Source organism: Ochotona curzoniae, unplaced genomic scaffold (genome assembly GCF_017591425.1).
Source record: "Ochotona curzoniae isolate NIBS_2020 unplaced genomic scaffold, NIBS_Ocur_1.0 contig_1274, whole genome shotgun sequence".
Taxonomy (NCBI): Eukaryota; Metazoa; Chordata; class Mammalia; order Lagomorpha; family Ochotonidae; genus Ochotona; species Ochotona curzoniae.
The window spans coordinates 30301086-30315720 of NW_024465023.1; the positions used below are offsets into that span (position 1 = coordinate 30301086).

At 39.6% G+C, this 14635-nt stretch overlaps 1 protein-coding gene across 1 annotated transcript in view; it reads left to right on the forward strand.

Moving 5' to 3' along the window:
* Nucleotides 1-14635, forward strand: part of TEX11 (testis expressed 11) — a 197936-nt gene that overhangs the window by 80956 nt on the left and 102345 nt on the right. Inside the window, exons 12-14 of the mRNA XM_041003384.1 lie at nt 8860-9011; nt 11066-11151; nt 12724-12861. Of these exons, the coding sequence (XP_040859318.1) occupies nt 8860-9011; nt 11066-11151; nt 12724-12861 (376 nt within the window). The remainder of the gene's footprint in view (nt 1-8859; nt 9012-11065; nt 11152-12723; nt 12862-14635) is intronic.

The following is a 14635-nucleotide window of genomic DNA, read 5'->3' on the forward strand; positions in this document are numbered from 1 at the left end:
CCAAGGTGATCTGAAGCCAGTAACTAGGAGCTTCTTCTAGGTCTCCCATTCAAGTGCAGGGTCCCAAGCCTTTGGTCCATCCTCTTCTGCTTGCAGGCCACTGGCAGACAGCTGGATCAGAGATGGGGCAGCCAGGACACAAACTGGCACCCATTTGAAATCCTGGCACTTACAAGGTTAGGATTTAGCTGTTGAGCCATTGTGTGGGCCCCTCTTCCAGTGTCTTATTTCTTCATATGATCTTAGTTTTCTTTGCATTTTTAGAGACAGTATCTACTACCAGTAATTCAATGGCTTCATGCTTTTGATCTCCCCACTGTGATCTATCTTTCTAGTTGTAGATGGCTCCACCAATCATCATTGCACATACAGACAGGTAAAATTTCTTTCAGGCTGTGTCAGTTTTTATTTTGGTTACTGCTTTGTAACGCAACATCCTGATAGTGCTTTGAAGCACTGATTTATTACTATCTCCTGGTTCTGTGAACTTACTGGGCTCAGTCTGGTTGGTTGTTTCTTGAGTTCTCAGTAGGTTGTAGTCAAATAGTGACTGGTGCTAGCCTCATGCAGAGTTCCAACAGACCAAACTGAAGCTACATGATTTCTTGTGTCTTAGCTTCAGAATTAGTGCACTCACAATGCCAATCCGTGTTAAAGAGACAGGAGACTACATGAGAATATGGATATTGGGACGCATAGGAGGAAGTCTTTCGAAACTAGCTTTTTCAGTAGGCTAGGGACTCTAGCCCCCAATGCCCACCTTGAAGTGGAAAGTAGGAAATGAGTTCTCTTGCCAGGTAAGGATTGCCATGACTCTGTGGGCTGATTCGCTTTTCTTTTACCTTTTTTGCTACATCTGCAATCTCCTGCCCCACTATGTCCATGCTAGGAAGCCCCAATAACTGATTCCTTGTATCATGTACAAAGCTGTTCAATAGCAGAACCTGGGTCACATATCAGTGTCCTCTACTCCATATGTACACAATAGGGAATTGGGTCAGTTTCTGTAGCTTCTCTGTGACTGTCATCAGTAGTTCCTACACTTCATTATAATTCCTGATCTTGCGGGTTTTCCTAGGCTTTCTTGAGGGTCTGCTCATTTATGTCTTCAACACCTTTGAATTTCTTGGATTGCATTTAATTTTGATTACTTTCTTACCCCTGACAGTATATTTTCCTGGTCTCTAACTCTGCTGTGGGTTTATTCTTACAGTTGTTTTACTATTTTTTGAAATAAATAGATGAGTTCAATCTGTTGGGTTTTTTTAAGATTTTTTTTTTTCCATTGAAAAGTTAGATATACAGAGAGGAGGAGAGACAGAGAGGAAGTTCTTCGTCTGATGATTCACTCCCCAAGTGGCCGCAATGACTGAAGCTGAGCCAGTCTGAAGCCAGGAGCCTCTTCCAGATTTTCCATGTGGGTGCAGGGTCCCAAGGCTTTGGGCCGTCCTCGACTGCTTTCCCAGGCCACAGCAGGGAGTTGGATGGGAAGTGGAGCTGCCGGAATTAGAACCGGTGTCCATATGGGATCCCAGGCATGCAAGGTGAGGACTTTAACCACTACGCTATTGCGCAGGGCCCCAATCTGCTGTTTTAATCTAAAGAGCAGAGGGACGTGCGAGAGGGCTTTATACCCCTTCCAACCCAGAAGTTGGCACAGGCTCTGTTTAAGTCCTAATAAGGTAAGGAATGTCAGCCTAGGCTCATTATTGGCTGGCTGGAGCCCTGCTAGCCCCATGATGTGTCTGGTTCCTGTGATCCTTTCCGGTTCCAGGCTGAGGCCTAGGTGACATGTCAGGTCTGAAGTAAGCCCAGCCCCACTCCTGAACCTGTGGCAGCCATCAAGGATAGGTATTCAATAGACTTTAGTTATTATTATTATTTTGGGAAAAATTTTAGAATTAATACAGTGTTTTTAGGTTGAGTTGTCTATCTGCACAATGGAATTCACATCCAGAATTTTGGTAGTGCTAGACAGGATTGAGGTGTTGCATTCAGCTTTCATAATTTAATCAGCATCGTTTGTGAGCTTTAAGAGCAAATTACAGAACAGTGTTACTAATTATTTATAGGCATTGATTGGGCTGTTAAAATGAACAGTGAGTGTATATCAGTAAGAGACTGTGTGGTGGTATATTGGAATAAGTAACTTAATGATCAGGAGACCTCAGGCAAATTAGATAACTAGAAAATGTGCTAAACAGAATAATGTCCCCTAAGAGGCTTTTGTACTCTAATCTCTAGGACCCTGAATGTATTATATTACATGGAAAGAGACTTTAGTTACGTATTTAAAATTCCTAACCAAGTAAATTTTAAATAGATTATCCTGGATTAGCTGAGCAGTGTGGTATAATCATATGAGCCTTTCAGACTATATCAGGCACGTTCAGGGTGATATGGTGTTAGACTCATGCGACCCATTCAAAGCAGGTAAAGAATGTAGAAGGGGAAGTTAGACAGATTCATAGCTCAAGAAGTATTCAACAGATCATTGTTAGCTTAGAAGAGAGTGAGCCATGAACCAAGAAATATGGGTGGCCTCCAGGAGCTGACAAGAAATCTACTGACAGTAAGGATGTAGGACTTCAGTCCAAGAGCCTTACAAAATGAATTCTGCCACCAGCTGGACTGAGTCTAGATGTAGAATCACCCCAGAGCCTCCAGAGAACAGCCCAGGATGACCTTGTGAGAGCTTAAGCATAATTCCAGTCATGAGTTTCTGACTCACACAATTGTGAGATAACAACTGAATATTGTTTTAAGATTTATTTGCTTACTTGTCTGAAAGGGTTACAACGAGAACTCTTCTATCTGCTAGTTAACTCTTTAAATGACTGCAGTGGCCAGGGCTGGACCAGTCTGAATCCAGGAGCCAGGAGCTTCTTCTGGCTCTCCCATGTAGTTGTAGAGGTACAAGTACTTGGGCCAACTTCTGCTACTTTCCCAGGCACATTATCAGGAGCTGGATTGGAAGTAGAGCAGCTGAGACTGAAACCGGTGCCCATAGGCATGCCAGCATTGCACGCAGCTTTATCCATTACATCACAGTGCCTGCACAGAGGTATATATTTAATAGCAGCAATAAAAAATAATGAGACCTCAGTTGCTTATATCAATTAAGAAATAGTAAGAAGTGGAGTAGAGGAGATTTGAATAAGTAAATAAATGAATCTTAACGTTCCATGTAGCTCAAACTTCTATGATTGCAAGATCCTCATGCAGCTGCTAGTTTGTGAGCTAAAGTTTAGCACCCACAAATAGGATGGACACATACACAGATACTTTAAAAGATACACATCAATATGACAAAGCTAAAGACTTAGGCCGACTCCATAATATCAGATCAACCAGCTAGACATTGGATGGAGTTTTGCAATTGCAAAGCAAATGCAACCACAGCCAGATCCTTCAGCTGTATGGGATTCAGTGAAAAGGTGACTTCATATGTGCCAATTGTGTGTACTCTGAAATGAATGAACTGTATCAGCGTTATGATATAGCTGTTACTCATTTAAATGATTGATTGTGTAAGCCATGTTTCTAATACGTTTCTTCATTTTGCTGTATTTGGCAAACATACCCTTCCGCAAAACTTACACAAAGGAGCAGAGACTTCAACATAATTGGGAAATGAGTACTTAGCGCGTTCTTTAAAGATACTATACCTCTTTAAGAGGAATCAGCAAGCCTCTTTAAATAAGGTGCAAAAGTTATTAAACAGCTGGTTTGGGTGGTAAGTACACATTTCACTTGTCAATCACCTGCTGAACTGTTGTCCGGATTAGTCACAGCATGCTGTTTTATATTCCCATCAGTGGTGTAGAACAGCTCCAGTTCCTTCACTTCTTGGTCCACATTTAGTACTGAGCAGTCTTTTGAAATTTAATAGCCATAAAATGATATATCATTGCGGTTTTAATGTGTGCTTTTGTAATGACAAATAATATAAAGCATTTTCCATATGCTTGTCATCCATATGTCTTTTATAATGAAATATCCGTTAAAATCTTTGGCATGTTTTTTTTTTAATTGGGGTATTTCCTTGGTATTTATTTTATAACAAGGTGTTTTTCAGCTTTATTGAGGTGTAATTATTAAAATGCATATAGATTCAAGATGAACAATGTGATGTTTTGATATACCTATAGGTTGCGAGTTGATTACTACAATCCAGCTAATTAACATTCAGCATTTCACATAGTTGCCCTTTTTTCTGACATGACTACTTAGGCTCAGTGCATTATTTTCCGTATCCATGTTTTCTACATTGATTGAAAATATTTGGGGGTCCACTGCAATGGCTCCATTGGCTAATCCTTCACCTCCAAGCACTGGGTTCCCCTATAGGTGCTGGTTTGTGTCCTGGCTGCTCCCTTCTAGCTCCCTGCTTCTGGCCTGGAAAAGCAGTCAAGGATGGCCCAAAGCCTTGGGACCCTGTACCCGCATGGGAGACCCAGAAGAAGCTCCTGGCTCCTGGCTCCTGGCTCCTGGCTTCAGATTGGCTCCAGGTGTTGTGGCCATTTGGGGGTACGAACCAGTGGATGAAAGATTGTTCTCTTTATCTCTACTCTCTGTAAAGATATAATAAAAAATTTAAAAAGAGGGCCCGGCACGATCGCATAGTGGTTAAGGGACTCGCCTTGCATGCCCGGGATTCCCATATGGGCACAGGTTCTAATCCCAGCCACCCTGCTTCCCACCCAGCTCCCTGCTTGTGGCCTGGGAAAGCAGTCGAGGACGGCCCAAAGCCTTGGGACCCTGCACCCGTGTGGGACACTTGGAAGAGCTCCTGGCTCCTGGCTTCAGACTGGCTCAGCTCCAGTCATTGCGGCCACTTGGGGAGTGAACCATCGGACAGAAGATCTTCCTCTCTGTCTCTCCTCCTCTCTGTATATCTGCGTTTCTAATGAAAATAAATATTTAAAAATTAAAAAAGAAAGTATTTGGGAAAACATACAGTCTGCTTTGAACATGTACACACTTTTTCTCAGTCATTATTCCCCAGAAAATGTTGTGAATAGTCTAGAGATGATTTAAAGTATATAAGAATGCGTGCAATTGTAGGTTCAAATACTAAACCACTTTATATAATACTCATGAACATAGATGGATTTTAGTGACCTCCAAGGGCCCTGGAACCAGTGCCCCCCAAGGGTGCCATGGGACAGCTGTGCACATTATTAACCATGGTCACCATGCTCTGGTCTCAAGGATCTATTTGCCTTTCTTTTTTTGTTCCAGAAGAGATTTTCTTTTTTCGATTTATTTGAAAGGCAAAATTCGAGAAAAGGGGAAAGACAGAGAATCTTCTACCTGCTGATTTACTCGCCGGAAGGCCACAGTTGCTCAAGATAGGCCAGGCCAAAGTTCAGACTCAGAGCTTTTTCCAGGTCTCAGATGGGTGCAATGTCCCAAGTGCTTGGGCTATCTTCTACCGCTTTTACAGGCACACTAGGCAGCTGGGTTAGAAGCTGCTGCGACTCAGACCAGTGCCCATATGAGATACGGCATCACATGTGGAGTCTTAACCTACTATGCCACAATGCCAACCCTGTCCATTTACCTTTCATACCTGAGTTTGTACTTTTTGACCGCATTCTCTCTCTCCATGCTGACCTTGGCACCACTATTCTACTTTTGCTTTCTAAGAGTTTTGACATTTTTAGATTCCACATATCAATAAGATTGTTTAGTATTTGTCTTTCTGTGTCTGTCTATATGACTTAACACAATATACTACAGATTTTCTTGTTTTCTGCTGTAAGCCACTAGTAATAAAAAACAAATTTGAAATCTTTGTACAGTTTTGTCATAATAAACATTTTCATGAATTTTTGAAGACTTCCTCAAATGCATACACTTCAAGATTTTTGCTCTGTAATTAACTTCTAACTTTATTTTCCGCAAACTTTTTGAAGGGTCCTCACTTAATTTTATATAGTTAGCATGCTGTATATTAGTTATCAGCTCTTATTTATATTGCAACTGGAAATGTGTGCCCTTTCCTCAGTATCTCTCATTTTCCTGCCACCCGTTGAATCATGTTACCAACCATTCTACTGTATATTACTACTTTTTTAGATTTCACATATAAATGAGATCATATACTACCTTTCTGCTTAAAGTGTTTGTTTAATTGTTCAATTCCTGTACACAAGTGTAGTAACATCAGCATTGTTAACCCCTAGAATAGTAGTTACATGGAGATTCTTGGGCCTTTAAGTCTTGTAGAATCTACTTGTTTTCAGAGGTACTTAGGTCAGCACTTTTACCCCTCACCCTCTTTATTTTCATATCTTTGTACAGATCTGTACATTTGTTAGATCCTGGGTTTTTTAAGAGATTTATTTTATTTATTTGAAAAGCAGAATTATGGAGAAAGAGAGAGAGAACAAATGAAAGAATATCTTTAATCCACTGGTTTACTTCCCAAATGAGTGCAACAACCAGAGCTGGGTCAGGCCAAAGCTAGGAGCCAAGAGCTCCTTCTGGGTCTCTCATATGGGTGCAGGGGCCCAAACGCTTGGGCCGTCATCTGGTACTTTCACAAGTACACTAGCAAGAAACTATCGGAAATGAAACATCTGGACCTGAGTGGGTACCTAGATTGGATGCCAGCATCCTATAGGTGGCAATTTAACCAGTTACACACCACACTGCTGGGGCTTTCCATTTGTTAGATTCTGTTGTTATCATCTGCATTGCAGCGCATAATTCCTCAACTTCCTCAATATTATATTTAAAGAACTTTCATATGTTAAGGATAGTTTGTTCTGTAAAGTTCTGTGGGTTTTGACAAATGCGTGTTGCCATGCGTTCACCGTTAAAATATCAGGCTTGTAGTTGCATTGGTGTAAAAAGCCCTCTTTCCCACCTTTTAAACTTCCCAAGGTAATCTTTTCACCAGCTCTACTTTTTTACAAACTCTTCTTTTTACTCCTTTGCCATTTTGTCACTTACTGAAGAGACTTGTTCAGTCAATACTACTGGAACAATTGTTGAAAATTATCTGACGTGCTAAAGTTTATTTATTCCATTCCATTGGTATATAAGTTTGTCTTTATGCCAGTTCAATTTTTTCTATAACCATAATTTTATAAGTTTTGAAATTGAGAAGTGAATTTTCCAACTATGTTTCTCATTTTCAAGATTATTTTAAAACCAATTATTATATGTCAGAAATTATTTCTTGAACAGAAAGACTGTTATGACATTCTGCATGAATTTTGGTATCGATATTTCTTAAAAAAAAAAAAAGAAGCTTAGTAGGGGCAATCTCAGTGGCTTATTCAGGCTAATCCCCAACCCTGTTGTACTGGCAGTCCCATGTGTGCTGGTTCTGCTTGCTGCACTTCTGATTCAGTTCTCTGCTATGGCATGGGAAAGCCGTGGAGGATGGTTCAAGTCCTTGAGCCCTTGCCCTATGTGGGAGACACAGAAGCTCCTAGCTTCTGACTTCAGATGGGCCACAACGGTTGGAGCTGAGCCGATCCAAAGCCAGGAGCCAAGAGCCTGGAGCCTCTTCCAGGTCTCCCACGTGGGTGCAGGGTCCCAAGACTCTGGGCTGTCCTTGACTGCTTTCCCAGGCCACAAGCAGGGAGCTGAATGGGAAGCAGGGCTGCTGGGATTAGAACTGGTACTCATATGGGATCATGGTGAGTACGAGGCAAGGACTTTAAGTCATTAGGTTGTCACGCCATGCTTTTTTAAAATATAAAAAATAAATTTTTTTTTAAAAGTCATTGGGAAGGCCCAGCGCAATAATGTAGTGGTTAAGATCCTTGCCTTGAATGCACTGGGATCCCATATGGGTGCCAGTTCTAATCCCAACAGCTCCACTTCCCATCCAGCTCCCTGCTTGTGGCCTGGGAAAGCAGTCAAGGACAGCCTAGAGCATTGTGACCCTGCACCCGCATGCGAGACCTGGAAAGAAGTTCCTGGCTCCTGGCTTTGGATCAGCGCAGCACCGGCCATTGTGGTCACTTGGGGAGTGAATCATCAGATGAAAGATCTTCCTCTCTGTACATCTGCGTTTCCAACAAAAATAAACAAATTTTTTTAAAGTCATTGGGACTTTAGTAGGGATTATATTAACCTATAGATTATTTGGAGATTATTGACAAGGATGTTAAGTATTTTAATATATGAACTGTTTGCATTTTTAAGTAGTCAGAATGTACTGGCATGTTATTTGTATGATAAAATATAGATAAAATTTTAAAAGGGTTGTTGGCAGAAAGAACTATAGAGTTTTCATGCCGTTTCATTCGTTTCACTAGATTTCAGTTACTAGATTTAAAATTTGGTATCAGTTCTTGGAAGAAGTACACATTCAGTATTAAGAAAGAAATGATTACGTGAATATGACTGTTGGCAAAATGAAATCTTCATGAACTCATAAATTAAACCGAACTGAATTAAAATGGTTTGATATTACCAAATAGACTTATTTAGACATTTAATGACAATAGTTGAGTTCAGATATATTTTTTAATTAATTTATTATTTATTATTTTATGGTACAGCTCTGTAGGCTCAGGGATTTCCCATCCCCTGCCCAGTCCCTTCTCCCCGCACCCACTGTCTTCCCCTCCATTATCACAGTGCATAGTAGTGTTACATATATCTTGACAGTGGGATGCTGAACTGTGCCATCGCCCATACCTATAATGTCAGGATACAGTTAAAGAGTAGAATGATGGGCTTACGAATGTTCATGAAGGACTATACAATGTGGTAATAGAAGCTCAGATAGACTTTTGTATGGCTGTTTATTCTCACACTGAAAATTTAGTCTCATTGGTAAAAATAAATCAGTTTTATTCATGCTGCTTGAAATTTTGTCTCATTGAACAGAGAATCCATTGGGTTTCACTTCCTGGAGATTGTCTGTGAAAAATTTAAATCATCAGAAAATTCTGCAAGAGCTCTACTGTTCTACGCTGATATACTTTTAGAAAGGAAGGAAGAACTGCAAGCCACAGAGAAGATTGAAGAAATTGTCATGGGTCAGTAGGATGTCTGTACATGTTTTAGAGAAGTGGTAATTTGCATACAGTTCTACATAAGTAAGTTCTAAGAGCAGTAGCAGATCTCTAGGTTAACTGATTTCTCCAACTTTCCCTTTACCCCTCCCTGATGGTCTTTACAAATAACACCTCATCTGTCCATATTTCACAAATGTGCAAACTAAGCAAAAATAAGTAGACATCAGCAAAAACAGATAAACTGAAATTAAAGTTCAAATATTGTAAAAAAATGTGTGAGATTAGTAGCATAAATTTCACACCTTCAATTTAACCTCAAATTGGCTGTTTGCCTTTGGGCAAGTCAGTATCTCTGGCTCTTGTTGGGAGGAAGGAGGGCCTCATCAGTAGGTATGACTTGACAGTGAAGTCTCCTAGATCTTGCATACCTTGCCTTTCTTTCTTTTTTAAGATTTATTTGAAAGGCAGAGTGAGAGCAAGCTCTTACACCTACTGGCTCATTCCCCAAATGGCTAATATGGGCCAAGCCAACTTCATCCTGGTCCCCACATGGGTATCAGTGGCCCAAGCACTTGGGCTGTTTATTGCTGGCTTCTTAGTTGCCTTAGCAGAAAGCAGAACGAAAAGCAGAGCAGGAGCTGACACAATGGGTCAACAGAGTAATCCTCTACTCTGTGGTGCTGCCGTCCTATGGGTGGCCAGTTTATGTCCCAGCTACTCCACTTCCAATCCAGCTCTCTGCTTGTGGCCTAGGAAAGCAGTTGAGGATTGCCCAAAGCCTTGGGCAGACTTGGAGAAGGCATCTGGATCCCGGCTTCCAATGAGAGTAGCTCTGACTATTGCAGCCATTTGGGGAGTAAACCAGTGGATGGAGGATCTCTCTCTCTCTCTCTCTTTCTCTCTTTCTCTCCCACTCTTTGTGAATTTGCCTTTGCAATAAAAATAAAAGAAATATTTTTAAAAAGAAATAGAGAAGGGATCCACAGGGCAAAATAGGTAATCTGATCAGAAGGGAAGGCAATAGGTTAGAACTTTGGTAAAAACAGACTGAAATATTTTTTTAAAATACAGCAGTCTATAATTATACTGAAACTCCCAAAGGCATTAGTATTGTAAGGTAATAAAATACAATAGTTGTTAGTGCTATTGATCTTGAGCAGTCAAGCAAAGATTAAATTGTGCTTAAGAAATATAATTTCTGAGTAAACATAACTTTCTTATAAAGATTCAGACTTCTGAAGTGAAAAAATGTTTTCTAATTAACGTAAATTGTCACCTAACTAAAAACTTGATTACATGAAATAAGTTATTTTCCCAACATTTAACTTAGACAAAATTTTATTATGACATCTAATATAAAAACTTATAATCTTTGAGTGTTATCAGCTCTTCATTCATGTGTGAATATATTAAACCAAGTTGCAGAACGAACCTTATGTGCTGACTGAGCCAGCAGGTCAGAGATTCTTAATGTTCTTTGTAGATACTGACAGTTTGTGCCAGGGGGGCAGAATTGAGAAGGGGTATAGAATTCTATTACAGTTTAGATTTTACCTTATTCTGCTAATGTATTTGAACCTTGTAAATGTTTAGACCAGAAACAGTCAGGTGCAAGTTACAATTAAAGTAACAAAGTTTATGTGTAAATGTGTCTTAACATTTTACAAAGGCTTTAAGGTATAATTAGCCTTTCTTGTGAACTTGATCTGATCTACTTAGTACATAATAGTATAAACACTTCTTATTAATGATTTCTGGCATTGCTGTATGCTCACTCACAATAACCTTATTAAAGCCCCAGATGATGATCTAATTTGGAATGTGTAAAATAAGTTTAAAAGGAACTAGGCTGGAAAACCATCAAAGATTGATGGGAGGAATTACTGAGAATCTAGTAAACCTGATTGTATTATATAATGCATTTTGGTAGTAAAGGCTAAATTGATGAAAACCTATCTGCAGTGTGATTGTTTTTGTAACCATTTCTTAAAGATTACAGGTCTGTGCATAGTTAGCACTCTTTAATGCAGTAGATCTAGATTCTGTTTTCAACGCTTTGGTTTCTTTTTCATTAGATCACCAAGCAGGAAGGAAACTGCCATTAGACTTAATAACCATATTACAAGACATTCTGTGGAAAAAAGCTGCCAGAAGTTTTGAGGTTTGAGAATAATCTTTTCATTCTTTATTTTCTCTATTGCAACGAGTAACAATATGTTCAAAGTAAAAATCATAGAGCATCACATACTTAATAGTCATTCTATTCACACACTGTGTTTTAGTAAGTATTTATAATGCAGAATGTTAATGGGAATTATACAGGAGTTCATGCAGAAATAGTAAGACATGAGGCGGGAATTGTTATGCATCAACATAACAATGCCCCTATACCATATTGCCTGTATACCATATTTGAGTGCCTGGGACAAGTCCCATCTCACTTCTGTTTGCAGTACAGATTCCTGCTATTGCCTGGAAGGTAGTAAATTTTGGCTTAGTGCTTGGATCTCTACCATCTCTGTGAGAGACCAGGATGGGGTTGTTCTCCTGGCTTCAGCCTTATTCATCTCCAGTTGTTGTGGGTATTCACAGAGTGAACTAGAGGATGGAAGAACTCTCTTCTCTCTCACTGTCACTCTCTCTGATTCTCTGTCTCGTCTCGTCTCTCTCTCTGTATTTCAGATAAATAAAACTGAATAAACATTTAAAAATAGTGACTTCTTTCCATAGGGAGGTTACAATGTGAGGAAATGACATCACTGATATTGATATAGCAATGCAATTTATTTTAAGCCAAAGCACAAGAGGGTCATATTTTGTTCCCTTTTAAAAAGTTATGGTGAAGGACCTGATGTGGTAGCCTAGTGGCTAAAGTCCTCTCCTTGCATGCTCCAGGATCCCATATGTGCATTGGTTCGTGTTCTGGATGTTCCACTTTCCATTCAGCTCCTTGCCTATGTCCTGGGAAAGCAGTAAAAGATGATCCAAATCCTCGGGACCTTGCAGGCCTCCCCCTTCTCCTCCGTCCCCGTTACATAAATGAACGAAGTTGTAGTACGGGGCGGGCATGGTAGCTCAGAAGGCTAATTCTCCTATAGTTCTGGCATCCTGTGTGGGCACCAATATGAATCCCTTGTGGATTGGATGACAGACAAGTGCTTGGGCCCGTGCCACCCACATAGATCCAGATGGAATTCTAAACTTCTGACTTCAGCCTTTGTTTAAATATTATATGTCCTTAAAATCAGTGACTAGGTAGTACAGATTTTGTATATATATAACAAAATTAAGTGGAAAAATAGAACGTGAAATTCCATACAAGCTATGACTTAGAGCTGCAAATACACAAAAGGAGAAAGACAAAGTAGAACATAGAAATGTAAAAACAGCTGTGTTAGTATGGTGAATAATGGGTGTTTTCAGATCCCTGTTGTTGTTTTAATAACTCATAAAATGGGTTTTGAGTTTCTGGGGATTGTTCACCACCCTCTCAGACTCTTTTTACCTATATATAAGATGTATGATGCATATGAATATTGATTTTCATTTTACCTAAAACTTAAATGGATCAAGACTGATGTAAAAGGCACTTTGAATTCAATAGAAAGGGTATTGTGTTTTGATTGCCTAAAAAAACAATACTATCTTGTAGTTTTGTTCAGAGGTGATAGGATAAACTATGGTAAAATGTAAAGATATTTCTGTGATTTTGTTACTTCTTTTTAAACTTCAGGCGCAAGATTACGAAGATGCCCTCCATTGGTTTAATTATTCTCTGGAGATTTATGAATCTGATAAAACGGATCTGGACGTGGCCAGACTGCAGAGAAACATGGCTTCCTGTTACATGCGGTTGAACCAATATGAAAAGGTCCTTTGATTTATCTATTTTCAGGGATAAGATATTCTTACGTGCAGTGACAAATAGATACATATAATATTGTGACTTCCTCGCTGTCAGTTTAAGATATCTGAGAGTTCCTTCATACAGAACAGTGTCAAATTAACCTTTTCTTGATTTTTACTCTGCAGGCATTAAGTGGAAGTTGCTAAAGGGGTAGAGAATTTAGAGGACAGTGAATTCCATTACACTGTAAACATTGAGTGGCAGTTTCCCAAAGGGATAGAGCATTTAGACAACGATTAATTCCATTACTATTTATTCTTGCACCCTGTTCTGAAACGTAATACCGGAGCTCCTGAACAAAATTATCTGCTATTAATCATCTGCAATGTTGTCCTTTAAAGCAGACCATGTTTTAAGATACACATTTTTTTCCCCTTAAGCAATCATTCACAGAAAATACTTGGATGAATGAAGTGACCGTTCTTTTACTTTCTTGATATGTTATCTCTGGCCTTTTCAACAACTCTAGAAAATATTGAGTAAATTATTTCTTATCAGGATAAAATTCTAAAAGGTAAATCAGGTAAAAAGTTTGTGTATAGTTAAGAGACATTCATACTTCTTAAAGTACTTGTCTTGAGTATCATACAAATGCACATTTATAAGGAGGTTCTGGGAAGAACAAAATTTGGAAGGACAAGGGTAGACTCAAATGAAATGTGAAGATTTTGTGCTGTCTTTTAAAGTTTTAATAACAATTTCAGGAAGAAATTTTTGATTAAGGGTAAAACTTTCAGGCATTTTCTTTGAAGATCTGTTTAATGTTTTGAAGTGTTGTTCATATGAGTAAAGACTTTAGCTTTTCTTTCAAAGGATATTGGTTGCTTGGTTTGTATTTTTTGAATTTGTAGTACTAGAAGAGAAGCTTAAATGTTACTTAATTTATCATATTTCTGTACAAGCATGGAATTTAACGGCTTTAGAAGGTTAGTTCTATTTAAGATCTACAAAGAGGATATCGTACAGATTACCACTTCACCATATTTCTGCACAGGATACATTGTCTACTTCAAGGAAGATGGTTGTCTACTCTTTACTTCTTTATTTATTTTAAATATTTTGTTTTTATTGGAAAGGCAGATTTATATGAAGAAGGAGAGACAGAAAGAAAGGTCTTCCATCTGCTGGCTCACTCACCAAGTGGCCACAATAGCTAGAGCTGAGCTGATCCAAAGTCAGGAGCCAAGAGTTTCTTCTGGTCTCCCACATGCATGCATGGTCCCAAGGTTTTGGGCCATCTTCTACTACTTTCCCAGGCCACGAGCAGGTAGCTGGATGGGAAGTGGAGCAGCCAGGATATAAACCAGCAGCCAAATGGGATCCCAATGTGTGCAAGGCGAGGATTGAACCACTGAGCCATCATGTTGGGCCCTGCTTATCTTTTGAAAGGGAGAATTTTGAGGGAGAGAAGGAGAGACAGAGATCTTCCACCTACTGGTTTATTCCCCAAATGGCCACAACAGCCAGGTCGGGGCTAAACCGGAGCCAGGAGGCAAGAGCTTCTTCTGGGTCTCTCTTGTGGGTGCAAGGGCCCAGGCGCAAGGAACTGGGCAATCCTTTGCTGCTTTCCCAGTCCACAAGCAGGAGCTAGATCAGAAGTGGAACAGTCAGAATTCCAACTGGCACTCATATGGGATGCTGGTGTCACAGGCTGTGTATTACCCTGCGACACCACACACTGGGCCCAAGGCATGGATTTTGTACTTCCCATGATTTAATAACTAGGTCTTTGGCTATA